Raw genomic sequence first — 24,442 nt, forward strand, 5'->3', positions numbered from 1 at the left:
AAAGTTAAAGTTATAGATATTCTGAAGACATGAGTAAAAATGGGGATGAGTTAATTCACAGTGTTAACCCAGATACGACATTGCTTACTTTGAAAGTCCTCTCATTCTTCACCTGCATTAGAAAAATAGTTCTTTTTCATATTAATGTTTTCCTACTATTTAGCATGTACTTGAAGATCTGGTGCTTTGAAAGCAACAATAGATTGATCTGATATGTATTTAATCTCCAAACAATAGCATAACGAACACAGAGTGTATTAAATGAGATTAGTGCAGTTGAGGGACTGGATATCTTAGGAGTGGAACATTTTTAAAGATCTGCCATGAGTGGTGGCAGATACCTTTAGTCCCAGTAGTTGAGAGGCAGAGGCAGAGGCAGAGGCAGGGGCAGAGGCAGGGGCAGGGGCAGGGGCAGGGGCAGGGGCAGGGGCAGGGGCAGAGGCAGAGGCAGGGGCAGGGGCAGGGGCAGGGGCAGAGGAAGAGGCAGGGGCAGGGGCAGGGGCAGGGGCAGAGGCAGAGGCAGAGGCAGAGGCAGAGGCAGAGGCAGAGGCAGAGGCAGGGGCAGGGGCAGGGGCAGGGGCAGGGGCAGAGGCAGAGGCAGAGGCAGAGGCAGAGGCAGAGGCAGAGGCAGAGGCAGAGGCAGAGGCAGAGAGGCAGAGGCAGAGGCAGAGGCAGAGAGGCAGAGGCAGAGAGGCAGAGGCAGAGGCAGAGAGGCAGAGGCAGAGAGGCAGAGGCAGAGGCAGGTGGAGCTCTGTGAGTTTAACACAGTGAATTCCAGGTCACCTAGGACTACATAGTGAGATGTTATCTAAGAAAAAAAGAAATTAAGGAAGGAAGGAAGAAAGAAGGCAGGAAATGACATATTCGGTCTGTTTTGAAGACCTGGCTTGATTAGAATAGAGAAGCTAGAGCAAGGCCACAGGATCTTATTTTATATATGCACATGCTTCTCTCAGAACAGATATTATTAGCATGGAAATATTCCATGGTAACATGTACTCTTGATGACATATTAGTAGAGCTAATGCACACTGAGTATGAACTAATGCCTTTAATTGCTTTCTTGGTACTTCTGGGCATAAGAAATTATGCCCCACAACTCCTAAGAGGTTAAAAGGACGAAGGTTATATTAAGGGGAGAATTAAATAACTAATTAGATAACTAATGCGGCTAATCTTTTCCTTATAAAAATAATTTTTTTCTTTCTAGTTGCTTAGAACTCGCAGCAAGGATAAGAGATGCCCTGGAAATGGTGTCTCTAATTTGCCATATGGTTTTCTGTGGGAGTGATGGGAAAGAGACAAGGGAGAATGGGCAGAAGAGTGGCAGCTCACACAACACAGAACCTGTTGAGGAATTATTATCCGACCAAGATGTCGGATGTGAAGACGATCTGGCTGTTACACCCATCGCTTTATTGATGACTAGGGTTGGTATCACTGATCTGTATGGCTGTTGTGGTGGCTCTTCTTTCACCACCCAGTGCGCGTCTCTGCTAAAACAGTGTCCTCATCCTATAGCAATGTGATTGGTTGAAGACGATGGGCTTCCCTGACAGAAGAGGACCAGCTTTGGGTCAAAGGTACTTAAGCAGCTGGAACCTCAAAATAAGCTCTCAAGATACATTGTATTGCATTTTCAAAGAATAAACAAAAATCTTACTCAATAAGGAAAAAAGAGGGAAGAGAAAAAAGTAGGTGAAAAATGAAGGTAGAGTTCTGTTACACTACAAGTTTCCTCCACGCTAGCCCTTGGTAGCAATGCCCCACAATCTTTAAAGTGTCATAGGGACTCCATTACTAACAGTATATTAATGGTAAAAGGGGAGGTGGCACACAGGGCTTCCGGTCTGATTTGTAAGGGTAAATTTTTCACTTGGTTACTTTTGCTGAATAATTTCAGCCATCATTCTCTGTCCAAGGAAGATACTAAATTTGTAGCATCCCAAGTTTCAGTCCAGGACAATTAAACATTTTATGTTGTTATTCCTTCTGTTATATAGTTGGGTGGCATGCATATATTCATTAGAAATACTAAAATTAGTCAGGTATGTCTTTGTTGGCATTTGTTCATTGATTCAACTGGACGGTGTTCAGCTGCTGTGGCTGCTTCTGTTAGCAGGGAAGACACTTGTCTCCAGGAGTGACTGTTGGCATGCCTATGCCCTCCTTTCATGGATGGACTCTATCTAGTCTGATCATTTGTCCACGCTACAGAAGACCATGGGTTTAAACTCAATTGATAACATTTGTATGTTGTCACCCACAACTGGACACTCATGTGAGTGCAGAGCTCGGCAAGTCTGAGCTGTGATTGAAATTACCATTGTATTGTTGGGCAGGAAGCTTGTAAGCAAGGACTCACCACTCCCTGCCTCCCACTGTTCTAATTATCATCACATAGAGGAATTAAACCATTTTGTATTTACGGCTTACGGAATCTAACAGGTTACCTGGGTCTAGGGGGAATATCACCCAGGCTCTGGGTGTCTACAGGCTACAGGGTATATCTCATGTCCAAAGTAAGTCCTGCTAGTTGGTATGTCTTTGATGGAGTTCACACTTGCCACTTTCCCAGAAATAAGTGTTGGTGACCGAACTCATATGTCCTGTGATGCTTTTCACTTCTTGAAATCACCATTGTCAATAGAATTACTGTTCTCACTGGGCTCTTCCTTGGATCATGTGTACTACTATGACCATTTACTGGAAGAGCTGCGGGCATCTTCCCCTCTCTGTCTTTTTCACTCTTTCTTCCTGGTATGGATCTTGACTTGCTTCAAAAAATGGCCTATGCTTTATCTTTGGCTCTCTCCGAAACCAATCTGCCCTTACCCTTTTAAATCACGGGGTGGAGACTTTGCTATTTTTTCTTGATCAGTCGGAGAAAACACTTCATCATACTGTGAGTCTTCAGGTGGGGGCACTTCCACAAGTATGTTCCAGGATGTCCTCTAAGGTCTCAGATGTCTGTGCTATGTGTGACAAAGGATGATCTACGACACCCAGCTGTATTGTTTGTCAAATGTCCTTTTACCCTTCCAGCTATCACTGCCAACGACAGTGATTTCAGACACACACTCTGTTCACATCTTTCAAAGTGCATTGCCAGCAGTGAACGAGGACGTACATATTTCAACCATTTCCAGCAGATGTAAGCAGAGTGAGTGCATGCATAACACGGAGAACTCATCATTTGGAGGGTACATGCAATGCACTCCTGCCCCCCCCTTTTTTTGACAGTGACAGGTTTACAGAAGACACCACTTAAAAACTCTGAACACATAAAGTTGGTTTATTTATTTTTAAAATAATTTTATTTTATTTTTAAATTGTGCGTATGCAAACGTGTGATGGGGTTGGTGTGTACATGTGTTCTGGTGCCTGCAGAGACCAGAAGAGGATGATAAGCCTTCTGTCGTAGCTGTGGTCAGCTGCCTAAGGTGGGTTCTGGGGTCAGAACTCAGGTTCTCTGCAAGAGCAGCAAGCATCTCTCCAGCCCCCTGACTTTAATTGACTTCTTACTCTTTAAAAGAATTTTTTGTTTTTATGTGTATGGGTGTTTTGCCTACGTGTGTGTGTCCATTCCCGGTGTGTGCCTGCTGCTCATGGAGGCCAGAATGAATCCTCTACAAGTGGAGTTATGGATGGTTATGAGCTGTCACATGCATTTAGGAAGTGAATGAACTCAGGCCCTCTGCAAGAATGACAAGTGCTCTTAGCCACCTAGCTGTCTCTCCAGACATTTCGAAAGGAACTTCAGATGGTTTTTTTTTTTTTTCAAAAAAGACACTCTACTTAGCTGGCCATAAAAAGAACCTTGTAAGTGTTTATCTATGCATAATAAGTAGGATGGCTAAAAGAGTCTGCTGCTTTTAATCATCAAAGGAACTCTTAAAGAACCCACCTAACACTCTCATTTAAGGTAAAGAGAACTCTAGGAAAAACTACAACCAAGTTGCTAGAAGAGCAGACAGTGTTCAGTGAAGATGAAGAAAATCTGACACCTTTCTGTTGAGAATGTGTACAGAATTTACACTGTGAGTCCAGAGAAAGCAGCTACTGCTCTCGTATTTTACAAAACACGTAGGAGCACAGGTGCGCCATCGTGGGGTATAGCCCAGGAATGGACCAGCCTTGAATCCTGGAACGTTGCTTATTCCATTTGTTTTTTTTTGTTTTGTTTTGTTTTGTTTTTTAGGAACTACTTTCCTTCTACAGCCCAGGCTGGTGTAGACTCCTACATGGCCAGGCTCACCATGTTCTAAGGTAGTCCTTTGATGTAGCCTCCCAAGTGTTGATTACAGGCATGAGTTCCCACGTTCGCCTCCAAGTGTTCTTTTCTTTGGTTGTAAGGTGTCTAACCACTCTATTTCCTACTCTTGTTTCCCCAGGCTTCTCCAAGAGTACTGATGTAACTTTAAGTAGATTCAGGGCACTTGTGAAAGCTCTACATATGAATTACTTGTTTAATTTATTTAATTTTTCAAGTAGTATAATGCCTCTTCGCCTCCCTTAAACACTGTCACCCCTTTTTGGGTTGAATAGTGTTGGGTAAACAACTATTGCGTACCAATTTCTCCCCTTCTTATGTGTGTTTAGACTGAGCTTCTATTGTACAGGTTAGAGGCTGAACTATTATCAGTTACTGAATGAAAGTCATTTGCCTCTTTGGCATTTTTCTCATTGTCTGCAGAAGAATTGTCACTCTGGTGAGCCTCTATGGGAGAATATGAATGACTCAGTATCAGCAGTGTGCTGTTGCTGTAGTAAACACAGAATTAGCTATTGGCTTTCACCTGATGATTCTCTAATCTAATTAGACAGACTGACAACACCCAGAAGGGAAAAGATAAAAGTGCACATTAGCATACTAAGTTAAAATGGAGGGAGCAGCATATTTGAATTAAAAAAAAACAACAAAAGCCAGTTAACAAAGTATCTTGCAGTTTTAGTCACTTTTTATTCTATACTATGGCTCCAGAGATCACACAGGATGGGTGTATCAAATGAACAATTCAGTCCCAAACATGATCAGAATAAAATACAGACTTCAGCACTGTACTATAACTGATCTCTTTGTATAATTTTTCTAATAAAACCTAAAGATTTCACTTCTTACTCCAATAACTCACCCATGTGAGTAGAGGACATTTATATTCAAATAAAACCAGAAGATATTTTGATTACTAATTAAATTAACTTGAGGTTAAATACTTCAAAGATATTTCTATACTCTATGCTGTCTTAAGAAAACATTAATATGTTTGAGATAATTTCCAATGTAATATTTCATTCTTTCATCCGTTGTATGCAAACAATTATATAAGAGTCCCACAAGTCCTCATGTGGAGAGGGTGGTTTGTCTTTAGAAACCTCAGAGGCTGCCCCATCATCCCAGTGTAGCATCATCACGTACCTCTATTCAGATGACCATAACCTTCCTTTTTTATAGAACATTGTTTTGTTTTAATCTCAGTGATCACGTGAAACTCATTTATAAGTCTTGAGATTTTTATAATTTGACTGTGTAAAAGACATTAAAGTACTTCATAGGCTTTGTGTTCTGTGAAGCTTTGAAAATTGTTTTAGTTAACCTTTTGCAACAACCAAGGATACCCACTCGTGGGAATGGGTCATGTCTGTAGTCAGTGGTAGAGTGCTCTCTTGTCAGGCATGAAGCTCTAGGCTTGATTCCTAGCACTGCAGAATAAGTAAATGCATAAATGCGAAAGGACTTCCAGATGTATTTTCCTATTTCTCCTTTAAACCAATGAAGGTTGGACACATAAAAAGTTGGCTCATCTAACAAGGGAAATAAGTCAAACTAGTATAAAATATGTGTGCGACTTCTTTCTTTTAACTGACTAACACGGTTAGTCATAGACAAAAGAATATTAATAAGGAGGAGTGGTTATTCTGCTCTGAACGAAGCTTTCCCTAATGTCTTATTTCCCTAACAAAACAGCAGAGTTTGTTACACAGAAATATTACACACATATATGCATGCACACACACACACAATCACACACACACACATACACACACACACACACACACACACACACACACACACACACTCAGAATCTCAAGGGAAAAGGAAGAGATAGCCAATGGTAGACTATCTATCTTCCTATCATACCTCAGAGATGGGGCATTCTTAATCAAATTCCAAGCCCAGCAGGAATATCTGTGAGAGGCAATGGTTTCAAACAAGTAAAATCCATGGTCTGGAGAAGAGACTATTCTCCTATATGGCAGCATAGTACAGTGGTCAATAAGAGCGTCTCGGACACTAGTAGTATGACCTTGAACCAGTTGCTTAATTTTTCTGAAATTCAGTTCTTTGTAAAGCAATTACACTTAGAGACCTGTCAGGGTCACTGTGGGGTTGAAGTCAGATAATACATCCTAAGCGTTGGACACAACAACGCACTTAAAACTTTCAGTGAACAAATACTGTGATGAGGTAGGCAGCTTATTTTATTCTCAGGTAGCTCTGTAATGAAGGCAGTTTTGATAGTGAACCAAGCTTGGTCTCTGAAGATCTCCCAGGAGAACTGTTCGAGACGAGGAAGCTTCCCTTCCTTTGGCAGATATTCTGCTTCCGAAGCACTTTGCATTCTCTGTGTTGTAGGTGTTGATGTATACCCTTGCTGTGTTCTCTCATGTCACTAAACTATCCACAGAATAACTTTGTAGGCAATATCGGATTGAACCCCATTCCTATCATTTCTTTTTTTTTTTTTTTTGGTTCTTTTTTCCGGAGCTGGGGACCGAACCCAGGGCCTTGCGCTTCCTAGGTAAGCGCTCTACCACTGAGCTAAATCCCCAGCCCCCTATCATTTCTTTTAGAAAATGAATTTTCAAAAGGGAATCTTAAAGCATGCACAAAGCAAGCTGTAGTTACAGTGCTGAGGACTCATTCTCCTTTGATGAGTCAGTTTACAGAGGCTGCCTCTTTCAGTCACGAACGCTATGCAAGCCTTGCTCTGCCTGCATATGCTATTCGACATAACCGTCTTCCCAACAAGTTTAGGTTCACCCACACTTTGGCCAGCTCAGTCTAATGTCGTCCTCATATTCTGTATCAAAGACACTATAGCCTAAGTAGTTGGTCAAGCCAAAGCCCAAACAAGCAAAGGCTGTTGGCTCTTTCCTTCCTCTCTTGCCGGCATAGAAAAAGAAGGAGGGTCACTGTTTCTATACGCTGGACACCCATGTCTCCATTTCTTCTTTCTCAGCTGACAGTCATCAGAACTGAAGGCTTCTGGCAGGTATGTGCCTGGCTTTTAGCCACATGGCAGCTGAGGAACCCAAGCACTGAGTGCTGGGATCCCAACTCGGGTTTTGCTGGTTCTCTCCATGAGCTGAAAACAAGTGGAGCTTCAAGGCAAGGTGGATCCTTGACAGGTTCACCATAAAGTGAACCAGGACAGATGCATCTGGAGGAGAAAGTAGAAATCCATCCTGCGTGGGCTTTGGTTTCTCTTCTGACTTTTCACATTTTTTCTTCTCTCTGTATTTTGTGCTGATCCCTTAGTTATTTTATTTTATTATTTTTTTTGACTGCTGTGAGCAGTGTCACTGTAACCACAGCACACTTGGTCATGTTGCCTTCCTTGTCCATTTGCCTTCCTTGCTAAGTTCCTGCAGTGAAGCTCAGGTTTTAGCTTCAGTTATTCCCACCTGCAATCTCTGCTTCCACTCAGCCCTGAGGCTCAACAGACTACTTAGGATATCCCCAGTTGCCTCAGCTTTGGAACTTTGTAGGGACCATGTTGTTTCAGTCTTAGAAGGCGAGTCTACTCTTTGCGCATCCTAACTGAGTAAATGCTCCTCCACACGTGTCTCTTGCGTATCTGCATGTTTGTAACTTTCATTCATACACAATACTTATTGTCCCTGGATGACTAACAAATTCTTAATCTCTCTCTCTGAGTCAGTCTTGGAATCATTTCTGTGAAATATTTCTTGTTCTCTCCCCATGACTTGTCTTAGGAAAGGGTCAAACCTTGCTTAAGTCTCCTTTTCTTTCTTTTTCTTCATGGGCTAGAACAGAGTGCCACCTTCCTTCTGACTCATTCACCAAGGTCTAATTTTTTCCACTGAACTTGGGGGAGAGAGGCATACTCCTTAATTCAGCAGACTTCGATTCTTTCTTTTTCTATGTTGGTTATGGCTATGTGTCTGGTGAATGGTGACTAGCCATAGACGTGACAGGTACTCAGTAGCCAGCTCTCTCTAGGATGGATCCGTGTACTCATCCTTGGGTGACTGCATTCTTTGACTCACTTGACCTCTTGCCCCATCATTTCTTGCCATGTTGGGGCACTGCCCAATCTGCTGTGGCTGGGTTTTCCCTGCCCAGCAGGCAGCTCTCAAATGGTGTGTGGAAGATAGCTGGCACAGGTCAGACACTGCTCCCCAGGGTCCCCTCAGCTACAGAACCCAACAGTGTCTTGTCATGCCAAGCAAGGGCAGCAGCAACTCCATCGCCATGCCTTCTCTTCTGCCATCACCTCTTTCCCAAACACACTGACAAGGAAATGAAGTCCCCTGTCCGAGCACTTGTCCAATTTGGAAATCAAATGCTCATATCTCCTTGCAGGCCATAGCGATTTTAATGGAGACGGGAGAAGGGAAATGCCCTCGGCTGCCTCTTTTTTCTGGGATTGCTATATTCCCGTCACTACACACATTGCACCCCACACAAAGCAAACTATCCTGAAGATTCCCTACTCTCTTCTCCATCTTGTAGAGATTAGGGTGGAGGCAAGGGTGGGGGTGGGGGTTATTGTGACGTTCCATGGGAGAACTGTGGGCCACAGAGAAATTCCAAATGACACTCCCCCACCCCCAACTCATTATGAGGCTTGCTGAATTAGCAGGTGAGGTATGCATTTCCCTATTTTGAATGGTTAGCAGGGGTGGCAATCCTGGCATCCTGAGGTGCTAGGGGTGGGATTACAAGGCAGAACCAAATCAGAGATGCAACCCAGAGCTTTTGACTCAGGGCCTAAGGCTGTCTGTGTGTAACTTCTGTTTGTCTCAGCAAGGCACGAGTTCTTCTGTACCATTAATTAATCATGTTGCTTCTGACATCAGTAAGAGGCGAGGAGAATCGCCTAGTAAAACCCATTTCGTGATCTTTAGCATTTGAATAGGCGAGGACATGTTACATTTGCCAGCAGCCTGCCTCCTTCTGCTCCTTGTAAACTCACTGTCAGGAAGCCTAGCAACTGCCTCTACTTGCCTCTGGGCGAAATGTCTCCTTTTCACAGAAAAAAATGTCACCTTTTCTTTAGGAAATGGCACGTTGTTATTAAATTTTTATTTCTAAAGATGAAATGAACTTTGCATTTTGCTAACAACAACAACAACAAGAAACCAAACCAAACTGTAAAAACAAACAACAACAAAAAACCAAAAACAAACAACAACAACAAAACCTTTGGTCTTGGGAAAGAAACCTAGCTTGTACTTGATAGTCTATTTTGTAAATCCTTATACTACACTTGTCATCAGTGAAGTTACCTTAGGCAACTGCCGGTGACAAAAGCGTCCTGCCTTCTTGTTTCCCAGGACTTTTCATAAGCGCAAAGGTGAATACTTGTGTTTAAGCTGTTGCTGCTCCCAGTTCTAACACAGACACACTCATACACACATACACACAGACACACACAAAGATACACATACACACACACACAGATACACACAGAGATATAAACATACACAGACACACACAAAGATACACATACACACACACAGAGATACATACAGAGATATAAACACACACAGACACACACAGAGACACAGACACACACAGACACATGCATAGACACACACAAAGATACACATACACACAGAGATACACACAGAGATATAAACACACACAGATACACACAGAGAGACACAGACACAGACACATGCATAGACACACATACAAAGATTCACACACACACAGATACACAAAGAGACATAAACACACACACAGACACACACAGAGAGACACAGACACATGCATAGACACACACAAAGATACACATATACATACAGAAACACACACAGATACACACAGAGACACACTCACAGATACACATAGACACAGATACAAAGATACACACATACACACACATATACACACACATACACATACACACCACACACACATACACACACACACACACACACACACACACACACACACACACACACACACACTGAAGAGTTAAATTTCAAAAAGTTAGTCACAAAGTCCGAACATGCCTGAGAGAATTTGAGATAGGGCTCACCGGCTGGAGCCACCCCCTCCACTTCCTTCACTCCCTAAAGATGGGTCATCCCCCTGCTGAGTGAGATGAGTCACCCTACCCATATTGCTGAGATACTAGATTGCACGTATGCTTGGCTGATGTAACTCCTCGCCAAAAGTAACTGTGCACCATTTGAATCAGCCAATCATGTGTAACCTCTCGAAATCCCCTGGCTTTCCCTATATAAACCCCTGCCTTTAGAGGCTCGTGGTCGGCTCCTCTATCTCCTGCGTGAGATGTGTGTCAGCCTGAGACCTCGGTGTCGGCCCGAGATCTCGTTAATAAAGCTGCCTCTTGTTGTTACATCAAGATCGGCTATTCGTGTTTCCTGGGGCACGCCACCATCCTGAGACTGGAGCGAGAGTCTCCCCGATTTGGGGTTCTTTCAACACACACATACACACACACTCTTACTGCTTTGACATTTCAGAGCCATTTAAAGTCCCAATGGCCCAAATTCATGATCTTATAAGAGTTCATGAGCAATTCCTCTGAAAAATGCTGGACCTATTACTCTGTGTCCAACATGCCGCTGCTTACGAGTTGGGTATTTCCTACTCCGTTTGGAGATGTGGCAATCAAAACCTTTTCTCTTCATGCTGAGAGTTTTCATTCTATTGTCAGGACACAGGAGAAAATGTTGCCAGTGTTCTTTTTCTTCTCTGGTCATATGAAGATGAAGGAAGGGAAGGCTGGAGAAGGAGGAAGGACCCCATAGATGATGATGCAGAGAAAGAGTGACAGCATTCATCCTGGTTCCTGGAACTGACATCCAACCTTGTCCATGACTCAGACACAGGGTAGATTCCTTCTTCTCTGCCACTCGATCTTCTCACCAATGCAAACTCCACCTTCACAAAGCTGGATTTTCTAACAAAGTGGCAAATTACAGGATGACACTTGTGCTCCTGTTACTTCATGCGACTCCTCGCTGGGCCGTAAGAGAAGCCCATTAATTACCTTGGATGTAGGAATGCTGTTTCTGCAGCCACAGCTCCTTGGATACCTGCAGACTGCAGCGGACTTTTATCTTCAATTTCACTGCAGCTCCGGAAAGCCCAGCAGAATTACACTTATAAACAAAGGGCCACATGGTAATTTATCTCCTATTGACTCCAGCAGTATCTTCTCATTGGGGATGCTAAGAGACTTAGAGTTAGGAACTAAGACCCAAGACTTAGCTGGAAAAAAGAAAGACATTGTTCTTTCTTCTCACTTTTGCTGGTAGTGTCTCTGCATGATAATGTATATTGGGGCCCTGCTCCTATCTGTAAAGGTATATGTCAACATCCTCTGTAGGGATCTAATACAGGGAATATTATCTCTCTTAATAGACATGATTACCTTACCTCATGAGGTTCTAAAGCATCCTTGACTTTTTTATTTGTTCTGATTCAAGCTGACTCCTTTCATGTTTGGACTGGGTTTTCATATGAGAAGTAAGATTAGGGTCTGACTTTCTAAATTATGTCTGGAGATAGAGATTAGAATCCTATGACTTCTGTAATTGGCTAACAACTTAATTGTCACTTGTACATGCATACAAGGGAGGCAGAATGTCCCCAATTTCCTATTATCCAGTGAGTAGAATAAATTTTATCAAGTTCTCCGCCACAGTTTTAAACTTCTTAGTGCCATCAAAAACACTTGCAGATGCAAACACCCATTGAAATGCTCAGAGTGGAACTATTTTTCTTCTAGGATTCGAAGGTTGAATAAAGCATGTTCTCTAATCCTGTCACAGACGAATCAACCCCAGAAATTCAAATTCGCTCCAATTTTTGAAAGACTGTCTTGTTACGATGGCTCTCATTCATGTCTCATGTCTCTTCCAAGTGCTTTACATTAGAGACTCATTTGATGAGATATTTGTGTAAACGACAATAAGAAAACAACAGAATGTTAAAGGGTCCACGAATAGTAATGTCTGATTATTATAATCGAGCTAAGCTTCTGTGGCCTTTCTAGGAAAATCAGCTTTGCCCAGATAGATAATTCTATGAATTGCCAATTCATAGGCAAATGGAGGGAACTGAAAAATATCATCCTGAGTGAGGTAACCCAATCACAGAAAAAGACACATGGCATGCACTCATTGACAAGTGGATATTAGCCCAAATGCTGGAATTACCCTAGATATACACAACACATGAGACTCAAGAAGGATGACCAAAATGCTTATTTTAAAGAAGCACTTAAAAGGGGAACAAGAATACCCTTAGGAGAAGATAGGGAGGCAAAGTTTAGAACAGAGACTGAAGGAACGCCCATTCGGAGCCTGCCCCACATGTGGCCCATACATATACAGCCACCAAACTAGATAAGATGGATGAAGCAAAGAAGTGCAGGCTGACAGGAACCGGATGTAGATCTCTCCTGAGAGACACAGACAGAATATGGCAAGTACATAGGCGAATGCCAGCAGCAAACCACTGAACTGAGAACGGGACCCCCATTGAAGGAATCAGAGAAAGGACTGAAAGAGCTTGAAGGGGCTTGAGACCCCATATGAACAACAATGCCAACCAACCAGAGCTTCCAGGGACTAAGCCACTACCCAAAGACTCTAACTGCATATGTAGCAGTGAATAGTCTTGTTGGGGCACCAGTGGAAGGGGAAGCCGTTGGTCCTGCCAAGGTTGGACCCCCAGTGTAGGGGATTGTTGGGGCAGTAATGAGGGATGGATGGGAGGGGAACACCCTTATAGAAGGTGAGGGGGAGGGTTTAGGGGGCTGATGGACAGGAAACCGGGAAAGGGAATAACATTTTAAATGTAAATAAGAAATACCCAATTTAATAAAAATGAAAAAAAAATGAAATAAAATAAAACATAATTAAACAATAAAAAAGAAAACTTTTCATTAATACACCACAGCCAACCATCTCCTCCAAGAAATAAATATGGATACTGTTAACTCTAAAATATCCAGGCCATGTTTTATTAAATTTAAAAATATAAGCTTTTAGCTTTTTTAAATGCTAATTTTTATACTCAGAAAGGCCACAGTAATATAGTATAATACTCTTGGGGTTATAATGCACAGCACTGATCTGAATTATGATTTTGGAGTGAATTGCTGTCCCACCTGCTATCTGTTTTGTCTGCTAATGGGGGGGATGGGGAGAATACCAATTACAAATTAATAGAAAGGTTTTGTGCAGAATAATTTAAAACTAATAGCAAGAAGAGTACATTTCAGTGCACCAATTTCCTTGAATTTAATAGGTAAAAGTTATCATAATTTAACCACTATAAGATTTTCTCTAATGAATATATATCATGAGAAAACCACATAGAAGGTAGTTGTATCTGTACTAAAATGGCGATCAAGTCCCCGGTGTCAGAAAGTGAAAGTCAGGATATGTGTATGCTGTCCCCTCTGAAGCTGGCCTTTATCCAGTTTTTAAATGAGGAGGGCATAAAGAAACAGCACAGGTGAAAAGAAAACGATATAAGTGATCTCAAGACCAAGCATCACAATAGCATTTGAATGACAGGGACTCTTTAAAACTTAGATGAGTTATTGAGGAAGCATATCATGGTTTAGAAATTGGTGCACATTTATTAAAACGTCCTCTCAAATGGTTCAGTTTGTTGCTGAAATTAAGTGTGTTGTCAATTGTGACATCTGTATCGTTTATTCATGATTCCCAAAGGAGCAGAGTGGACAGGAAGCGTTCAGTGTGGCTCTTGCTTAAGTGTGAAGTGACTTGCTATTGATCTGGAGGACATTACTACAGTGGGCACAGGAGATATGTGGGGAGAATCAAGAGGAAATATATTAACAGGCTGAACAAGCATGGCTCTTCTCTCTCTTCTAGTGGTGCTCTTACTGGTCACCAGGATGAAAATTCAATACCATCCTCAGCGTTTAAAGAGACCAAACCTGTCTAAACCTGAAAAAGATATTATATCATGTGGGGCAGTGGACCGTGAGAGGTAGCCTGGTTCTTGGCTTTGAAGCTCCGGAGACCCTGAAGAGACGGTAGTTTTGTCTGCTCCCGGGCACCAAGCCCCTGTCATATAGTCGTCCCCCTCCCACACGTCCCCCCCACCTCTGATTTGTGGCCATTATCCACACAAGGGCAACACCTTAAGCCCTTCCACACATAGATGAGGCATCCCTAACATCTGAGGCCAAGACAATAGGAAAAGAGATGTGTCCTGTGGTCAGTAGGCTGGACACAGAGATCTCCATGCTGATGAGGTACCCAGAGGCCCTGAGGGCACTGCCAATAAGATTCCCTTCCCAGACATCTCTCGCTGACAAAGGTGTTTAATTTCAGGCCACCCTGAGAAGTGGAGTATGGTTTTATGCATCCACCTTCTGTCATGCCAATAAACAATTCAGAACTATGGACAGCCTCTTTTCACTGACACCCACCATGAGGAGACATCTAGTCTACCATAGAAGGCCTCTGCACTACCAGCTATGACCACCATGAAGACCGCTGCCTGTCAATCCAAGGACTCTCCCTATGGGACCAGCTGGAATTCCCCTTCCCTACTCTCTCAACCCCCCTCCCCAACCCTGGGCTAGACGCAGCCTGTAGGCCGTCACTCCATTCTCAGCTCTTCCAAGACTCCCAGCAGTACCTGGATGTCCAAGAGTCTGAGAACTCCCAACTCTGGCTTTCCCACATCTCAGACTGCATTTTCCTGCCCCACTTAGCAGTGCCTTGGTGCTTTCCTACAGCCCAACACTGGGTGCAGCATGGGGTAAGCAGTCAAATTCCCTGCATTCTGTTTCTCCAAGGGGCCATGCCTAGTTGTAGAGCAAATGCGGGACTCACAGTCCTATAATGTCACATGACTTTTTATAATAAAAATTTAAAGATCTATTTAATTTGTAATTATGTGCATGCGTGTGTGTTTGGATATCTACATGTGAATGTGGGTGCCCATGGAGACAAGAGGTCTAGGACGCTGTGGAGTTGGAATTACAGGTGTTTGTGAGCCAATGTGGATACGGGCAGCCAAACTCAGGTCCACTGAAACAATAGTATATACTCGTAACAACTGAGCCATCTCTCCAGCTGTATGTGAGGGGGTGCAATAAAGAAATTGCTGAAATGACCACTCCACGAAATGGTTAAGGTTATTATTGTATATGCAAGAGAGAAACATCAATAGGTATCTGGAAGAGGACAGAACAGAGAGTGAAAGAAGTAGACTGAACATGGTCATCAGACTGGATGTAGCCATGGTGATGAAAGTGGGAAGAGTGGGGAAGACTGGTGTAATCAGGGCAGTGACAAGAGACAAAGAATAGAGCAAAGCTAGAGAGAGTAAGAGAACAAGAGAGAGTAAGAGGATAGCCAGAAATAGATAGAGGAAAGAAAGAAAGATGATAGATATTTAGATAGAAAATAGATAGAAAGATGGATAGATGATAGATAGAATGTGAGATAGATAGATAGATAGATAGATAGATAGATAGATAGATAGATAGATAGATAGATAGATAGATAGTGAGAATAGCCAGGTTATGAGAAAGATGAGTAGCTGGGGAGGGGGTGAGGAAAGCCTGTGAGCTGGAGAGAGTCTAGGGTAGAGGTGGAGGTGAGAAGGGTAAGATTGTGTCCTGGAGTTTGAAATATGTAACAGATATGCTGATCAGCACCACAGGTAGCAGTGTTTTCCTTCCTCTAGACTTAATGGAAATGACTCCTTTTACAAGTTCCCAAGGAATGCTGGCTTTTGTTTTAACCACCAGAACTCTTACTCTAGTCCATGTTGAGCTCACTTTTGGATATATGGATATATTTGGAGATTGGATAATTGAAGTTCCATTTGGACTCAACATCCGGCCACAAAAATGCCTTATTTCATATTTTTAAGAAGAAAACAATCTAACATAGACTTGAACATTATCTATCATCTGTCTATCCATCATCTATCTATCTGTCTGTCTGTCTGTCTGTCTGTCCGTCCGTGTGTGTGTGTGTGTGTGTGTGTGTGTGTATTTCTCTTGACAGCCATGGGGTAACGAAAACAAGTGTTATGCATGGGAAACTTCTCTTTGAGTCGTTCATCAGGGAAGTCCAAGATACTTCCCAAACAATGCAGGCTGTACCTTTGCCTTAGGTTGCCTGCCAGAACTTGAAGGTAAGACCCTATTGCTGAAGCTAGCATGTGCTTCAAATACAGGACTTGGAGGAATTGAGCTGGAACTCATCTGAAAGCCTCCTACCTGAAGTCTAATTCTCAGAGTCTCTGAAGGTGCTGTGCAAGCTGCCAAGGGAGAAAAGAAATTGTCCTACTATAAAACATACCAATCACAATAATGAAAGCGTGACAAGACATCCTGCAAGAGTGCAACAGTGGAATTCATATCTTCGGGGTGACCACCAGCTGCCTAATTGGACTTGAAGCTCCTTTCATAGGAGGGAATTCATGACACAATTTCTTAGAACTGTAAACCCAGTCAACTACTTGTGGCTGGTGAGGTCATGATCCCCAGAGGAGCGCTTACTACTGCCACTTTCTTAAACTACTATAATTAATAACTGCATTATAAATAATAAGTATTATATCTACAGACAAACATAGAGCTCACCCCTCATCAAAGAGTCTTCATTCATCAGCAGATGGAGACCACAGACATTCACAATGGTCAAAATGACCGTGAGGTGTGAGACCCCAGTTAATACATCTACAACACAACCTCATATGCTCAAAATAAGACTCAGGAAACATAAAAGAAGACAGGGTGCGAAGACTGTAGGAGTTGGAGGTCCAGTGCATCTGTGATAGGATAGTGTCTTTAATATGTGACAGGGAAGCCATGAAATACTGTCAATATGACTAAGTCTAAACATGATCTGAAGAATGGTAATACCAGTATGACATAATGACATGAATGGGAGAAAACTCATTCCCCCAGGTGAAGAGCTACAGATAATTAATGACAGGGAGGGAGGGAGGGAGAGGGAGAGGGAGAGAGAGAGAGAGAGAGAGAGAGAGAGAGAGAGAGAGATTGATTTTCAATCTTCTCAAGAAATGAGACCCTGATAAGTTGTCCAATCCCAAGTTGTCATCCTTAAGCATATATATATATATACATATTAATATATATATGAATAACACTAAGCACACTAAGCAGACTCAACTGGATGTATATGCACACACACACACACACACACACACACACACATACACACACTCATATACACATCCCAATAAGGAAGAAGAGGTCATACATGTGAGAGTGGGGGCATGAGAGGAGTTTGAGGGGTAGAAATGATGTAAATATACTACTCATATATGAAACTCATATATGAAAAAAGTTGTAAAATATTAAAGAACTATATCAAGTTGTTACGGACTCCTTTGTTTTCATTAGGGAAAAATAAAGCTAAAAATATGACTAGATTTTTCTTGTCTCCTTTCCAATCAATAGTGGCACTTATCTACCTCCCCCAGCATCGGGCTGACTTGTGACTCTATGGTCAAGAGAACAAAGTGGACCCAGGCTGTGCCACTCTAGGCCTAGAAGCTTTCCCCTGTCTCTCTGGGAACTCTAAGCTCAGGTCAGCCTGTGTTTGAGAGCATGCACATGAGTTTGCGACAGGTGCCTTTAGCAAGGCACATGCATGAGGAGGGCAGGGCTGGACATTATATATAAAAGCTTCCTCTACTGCTCTCCAACTTGTTGAATTGAGACACGATCTTTCATTGAGGTGAAGACTGCTCTTTTGGCTAGGCTGGCTTAGCAGTGAGCTCTTGAGATCTGACTGTTTCTTGTCACTTTTGAAATATCTGGGATGATAGTCATGGGCAGCTATGACTGGCTGTTTATATGAGTATTAGACAAGCAGACTCAGGTCCCCATGCTTACAAGTACTCCTACACATAGAGTCATCTCTTCAGTTCTGAAAAGTAAGACAATTTAGAGAAAGCTATTGCAAACAAAGGAAAAAGTCAACGTAAATATTAATTAATTAATTTATTTATTTTTGAGACACAGTTTCTCTGTGTAGCCCTGGCTAGCCTGGAGACTAGGCTGGCCTTGAACTCAGAGCTTCACCTGCCTCTGCCTCTTTAGTGCTAAGCTTAAAGTTGTGTACCACTGCCACCCAGGTGGTAATATGAAACTTTACAAAGGCATGTGACAGAAGCCATATTGATGGTGTGTTAGTGAGTTCAAGGAACCAACCTAGAAATACAAGACAATGCACAAATCTTACAATTTTACTAAAATTAGTAACTACCAAAGAAAACATGTGAGACCCGATGCAGCAGAAGACAGAAAAAGTATCATTTCCTTCTTTAGGGACATAAACATAATCCACGTCTAAATTGTAAAGAGAATTTACAATTGTAAATTTGTACTGTGTAAAGTTACTGAAAGAAACATCTAACAGAGATTGGCATATAGGCTCCACGAACCAAAGATAAAACAGTACAAAATGTAATGCTACTTAAAACTTGAGAGTTTCTTCTATGAACATTTTTAGTAATTCAACTGCAGGTTCTCAGATACAAATTTTGTAGATGACAATGTTGTATTGCAATGTCAAAAGGTTGGACATGCCAGAAACTAACTAGTTTCATCTTGGATATAGGCCTGGAGGATGGGCGGGCTAGGTAAAGAAACACTGTGTTCACTATAAATGCTTTCATGTTTTGTTTATGAACATACTGCTTTAACAAAATGATAAAGATGTAAATCACATCCCAAATATCGTTTCTTGGAATCTAGAATTAGCAGGTCTGTGGACGTAAATATCTGCAGAAAAGAAAACTCCCAAAAGCAAACAAATGAATGAACAGGAAACCAAAAAACCTATCAAGGGGTATTGTGTAAATGGGTCAGTGGGCAAATCGTTGGCTTCCTAAGTATGAGTCTAGAGTTCAGTCTCCCAATTCATATGAAGAGCCCAACACAGCAGTGTGCTCCTGTAACCCCAGTGTTGGAGAGTGGAGACAGAGGGTCCCTGGGGCTTGAGGCTCACTACTGTAGATGAAACTGTGAGCATCAGCTTCAGTGACAGGACCTTGCTTGAAATAGAAAATTGAAATAGAAAAAGGGTAGAACATGATAGAGGAAGGCATTTTGATGTTAACCTTCTGAAATTTGCATCAACACACTTATGTGCATCACACACACACACACACACACACACACACACACACGCATACACACACATGTTTACCAAAGGATGTCAAAATTTGGGTACCCCTACTTTTACAAACACAGACAATGAGGTTATAAGCAGTTCAACTGAGCCACTAAAATGAAGAAACGTCAGGGACTAAGGATTGCCTTTTGTTCAGGGTACTTATTTGGGATTCTATTAATAAAACAGGCAAATAGTACAAAACAACAAAATGTCTTGCGATGAGTAAGTTTTTCAATAGAAGATGGTAGATTAATGCCTTTGAGACGCCTTGGCTTCTGTGAGCTCTGTTATATCAAATTTGATTTCTAGAATACTTTAAACACTTAGGCAGCATCGATGCTAAACTACTTTAAAGAACATTAATGGGGCCTGTGGTCCTTGATTTCCAGAATATAGAATCCTTAATAGTCAGAATTAGATAGTTCCTGGGCATCAGGGGAATGACTTTATGCAACCGCTGGGAGCTGGCTCAGTTGTCAAAGAGCTGCCGGAAGGAAGGACACTGCCCTTGTTTTCTGCCTGTCCTCTGCTCCTTGCCAGATGTCACTGCCAAGTAAGAGAGAATTCCTTGCTCACCCCATTTGCTCTGGTACAGAACCCAAGAGAAACTTTTTCATATAGTTCTTTTTCTTGCCTTCTTACAAGCTATTGATGTGTTTCCCTAAACTAGAGATAACCAAAAGCTAAAAAGGTCAATTAAACTACTTCCATGCATATTTGAATATAAAATGAGACAGCCCATCTTAAACATGGGTGAATCCCTTTAACCTCTAGAGTGTTTGTTTTTATTTTAAAAGTTTACTCAATATTTAAGGTTAATTTCAAAAATTGGAATTTGTTCTCTAGCCTACTTGTTTATGGTTTGTCCTGCCAAAGATGAAAACTGGGTTTAATTTTGCTTTTGTACTGAGTTACCTTATTCAGCCTCATTGACAAGGCTTTATCATAAAATAGGTATTCAAAATCCAGCCCATTTAGATGTTACATTTATAAGGTCATCTACCCGAAATCCTTCCATCCATCCATCCATCCATCCATCCATCCATCCATCCATCCATCCATCCAAGTACTTATACCTGCTGCTGCAGATACACTCAGGGGTATAGCACCGACACAGTCTCCTGGAACCCAACCAAAATGACCACCAGCTATTTCCAGAGGAGTACATTAGATCTACAGAGATGAGGCTAAACAACATCAGCCACAGAGTGAAGCTCTAGGCTTCTTCACTGGCTGAAGATTTACCCCAAAGAAGTTTAGGTAAAGATCTTTTAGAACTTTACGATAGATGACTGTATATAATTCTTTAGTGTATGCTGTAAGTCTAGATAGTCTTTCCCATGTGTGACTGTCATTTGATACTATACTTCACCACCAGAGCATACCCGAGTGAAAACACCAACACACACACTGACGGCTTGCCAACATCTTTCAGTCTTTCCCAATCATTTGTTCATGTGTGTCTCCCAACAGCTTTCCTCATTTGCTTAGTCGGCAAACATCTATTCGTCTTTTAAAACCATTATCATCATGTGTGTGAGGGTTTCTTAAAGCATTGGCAGCTTCTTCTTCTGTGTCTTGTCATTACTTACGTATGTACTTCTTATTATTTCATTGATATAAACATTCATCGACAGATCACTCATTATTTCAATCTACACTGCGAATTTTGTGGGAATAGGAACACTTGTTTTTCTACATTTGCATCCTTGTTAATTAGCAGAATGTTTGGCCTGCATAGATCTTCATTAAATGTTTGTAGCAGAAATACATTTACATGTGTGTTAAAATTATCTTGTAATTAGATGTGAATATATATTTTGAATATTTAAAAAGCATCACATTTTGTTTTATTAAATTCTTTTACAATAAAGGAAATTACTAGCTCACTAAAGGCCCAACCAATAAAATTATGCAACACACTCTTCTTTAAAACTTTTTTTTGTGAACTGCAGTTGGTATGTAATATATGAGAGAAGAATAAATTAAAAAATAATTTAAAAATTTGTTGTTTGTTTCCACACTCTTCTGAAATTGTGCCGGCATTAGGGGTATTGTAACCTTATCACATTGGGTTCTAGTAGCTTATTAATGTGTCTAAAGCCCCTTCTAGATGTACACTCCATGGAAACGAGGTCCGGTCATTCCTACCTTTGTAGGCCTAGCACATTTCAATGACTAGAAGGAGAAGCTAAAGATGTGCTTGTCAAATTCACAGAGCAAACTAAACAGGAGACATCAAGCAGACTTAGGTCTTTGGTTCTTGCCTCTCTATTAGGAGCTGATGTGGGATTTTCTTAAATGAACAAAATGTGTTAAATTCTGAATAAAGCTCTGGCTTTGTAGTAGAATGAGTCTTCTCCCCATGTGGGCACGGCAGATTAGAGAATCAAGGACAAGAAGAAAATGACTCGGACAAGAAGAAAACGACTTGCTGTGCACATATTCATGTTTTGACTGTCCACAAGAAGCCTTTTCTTCTTTTGTAACTATCACAGAACAGGTATGGATCCTTATAAAGTCTTTCTAGATAAACACTGTTGTTGGGCATCAACACTTGTACACGCGATATTAACAACAATTGTGTTTTCTAAATGGGATGTTAATAAATTCCAAGATTTTTAAAAAGAACTTCACATAGTGTATTTTGACAATGTCAGTCCTTTCTGCATCGCTCCTCCCAGATATATCCCACTTCCTTTTCTGCCTCTGTGTCCCCATGTTCCTGGACATTTGGCTATCCACTGTGGTTGACCTCTAGGGCTCACACCTGAGTTTTGGCATTTTGAATTTGGTGTGAAGGTGTAACATCTCTCGGGAGACACCATGTTAGTGTGTACATTCCCCTTGCTAGTGAGTAGTACTGACAAATACACTCATACAGGAAAAATGTCAGGTATAAAGAAACCACTAAGTGAGTATAAAGCTCTGACAACTTTAAAAATAAGCAATTTCAAACGAACACCTCAATTTTGTGTTTTGTTTCCATAGATTAGTTCTTTTTGGACTCATGGAAATAATTCAACTTATAAACAAACAATTTTACATACAATGACACAGCTTCTTGCCTAACACAGTTCTCTGACGTGTGTATCTTTTTCCATAAGTGGAATCAACATGAAAAACTATAAAAATGATGAGGGACTAAATTTCTTTGCAGGTATAATTACAATACATTTAATAGCATCTAAAGTACTTTATAAGTAACACTACTAAAATTCTTCAATCAGCATCTTATAAACAGATTATCAAATTTAATAATTTAACTTTCCCACAAAAAGAAATTGCTAATTGTAAATTATGGAATTCATCTAAAGACATGGGCCAGGTGAGCGAATCACCAATCAGACGGTCAAATCAGACCTACTTCATTCATTTCTTTCTACTCTGGGACTTAGCATATTTTGTATTTTCCTGTCCTTAATAATCTGGGACTGCATTTCCATGTGAAATCAATTTCACTTACCATTTAGACATCCAAATAGCTATATATGAAAATTAACTTATAATGGCTAGCAAAAAACTGTTAAATTAAATTGACCCACTGTATAGGTACACATAAAAAGTAATGTCACTCAAATAATTTCTCTATGATATAAACACGCACACATTTAAGTGTCTAACCTGAACAATTTAGCATATGAATATTGAAGGACTGATATACGTTTAAAAATATCAGTGGCTGAACAAAGGTGTGATGTGTTGATCTCTTCCCTAAGAAGGAGTTTTGAGGTAATTCAGATGAGGCAATTCTCAAGAGTCTGTTGACTAGTGAACAGACAGGGCAGTCTGAGAAATGAGGAAGAAACTGAATCTCTCCATTGTTTACAAATAATTTCAGCTAAAAACATCTAAAGTAGGAAAAATGAGATTTGTCGTTCTTCTAAACTGAAGAGACCTTTGACTTTGGAATTAAATTCACGAAGGAATCTGTGGAAGTTAAGTTCAGCTCGAATCTCTACAGCGGTAATTCTGCAGCTCCAGGGATCTTACCTGTCTCCATTTTCCCATCCTGTGCGGCGGGCCCATCCGGGATCACACTCTTCACCTGTAGAAACTCGTCCGGCTCATCTCCACCGATGATCGTAAACCCAAAGCCCATGTTGCTCTTTTTGAGGGTGGTGCTGAGGAATGTTCCCTTCAACTGGGATGCATCCCGGGTGAAGAGTGGCTTTTCTACAAGTTAAAAAGGGAGAGGTATTTTAGAGACAAGTTAGCAGGGAACAGCCAACCACCGGGCAGCAATCCCTGGGTAGATGTGGGAGACCCATATTGAAGGTGCAAGCGGGTGGTCACTTAGAGCGGGGCCAGACCATGAGGGCATCCTACAAATACAGAGCTGTCCCAGGCATCCAGGGAATCATGCAAAGCTGGTTGGAGAATGTATTTAGTCTCTTGAAATCAGCCCTCTTGAGTTTAAAACAGTTGCTGTGTCAATTGGCAAGAAAGCCTTCAAATAAAATTCTGACTTACACTGCTCTCGTTATCAGTGCTCCCAGGGAGGAGGGACATATGAGGGGCTGGTCCTACACGGAACCTTGACTGCATAGGGTAGAAAATGAAATAGTCTGCTGGAAGGACATGAGACACGTGCAGATTGCACCAGCAGAGAAGCAGTGCACAGTTGGTGTATATTTAAAGGTCGAATTGGCTTAGAAAGAGGAGCTGGAGGTGGGACTGAGTTAACTTTTGTTACACATCAATGCAGTGAGACGTTATAAATATATCAGATGCATCTCCACTGGTAAGAGAGCGCTTAGTGCACTCTAAAATGCGAGCAAACGTCAGGTCAGTGTTTCTCAATATGGCTATAAGTGACACATTCTCTAATATGTTGACATAGTGAAGTCGATGCCAAAATCAGGGGAAGAGAACTTGCACCTGCTCAATGAGTTTGATATATATATATATATATATGTATGTATATATATATATATTCAACTGTGAGTTCTAACAGCTATGGTTCTAAGCATTTTAAATGCTTTAAAATTATAGTCCT

The 24,442-nt window shown here is 41.4% G+C and overlaps 1 protein-coding gene across 26 annotated transcripts in view; it reads right to left on the reverse strand.

Annotated features, from left to right (window-relative positions):
* The window catches only part of Magi2 (membrane associated guanylate kinase, WW and PDZ domain containing 2), a 1,483,910-nt gene that overhangs the window by 285,567 nt on the left and 1,173,901 nt on the right, over positions 1 to 24,442 (reverse strand). For all 26 annotated transcript variants that reach the window (NM_053621.2, XM_063285370.1, XM_063285374.1 and 23 more), the window contains one exon: positions 23,437 to 23,619. In NM_053621.2, the coding sequence (NP_446073.2) occupies positions 23,437 to 23,619 (183 nt within the window). The remainder of the gene's footprint in view (positions 1 to 23,436; positions 23,620 to 24,442) is intronic.

This window comes from Rattus norvegicus, chromosome 4, assembly GCF_036323735.1.
Source record: "Rattus norvegicus strain BN/NHsdMcwi chromosome 4, GRCr8, whole genome shotgun sequence".
In the NCBI taxonomy this organism is placed as follows: Eukaryota; Metazoa; Chordata; class Mammalia; order Rodentia; family Muridae; genus Rattus; species Rattus norvegicus.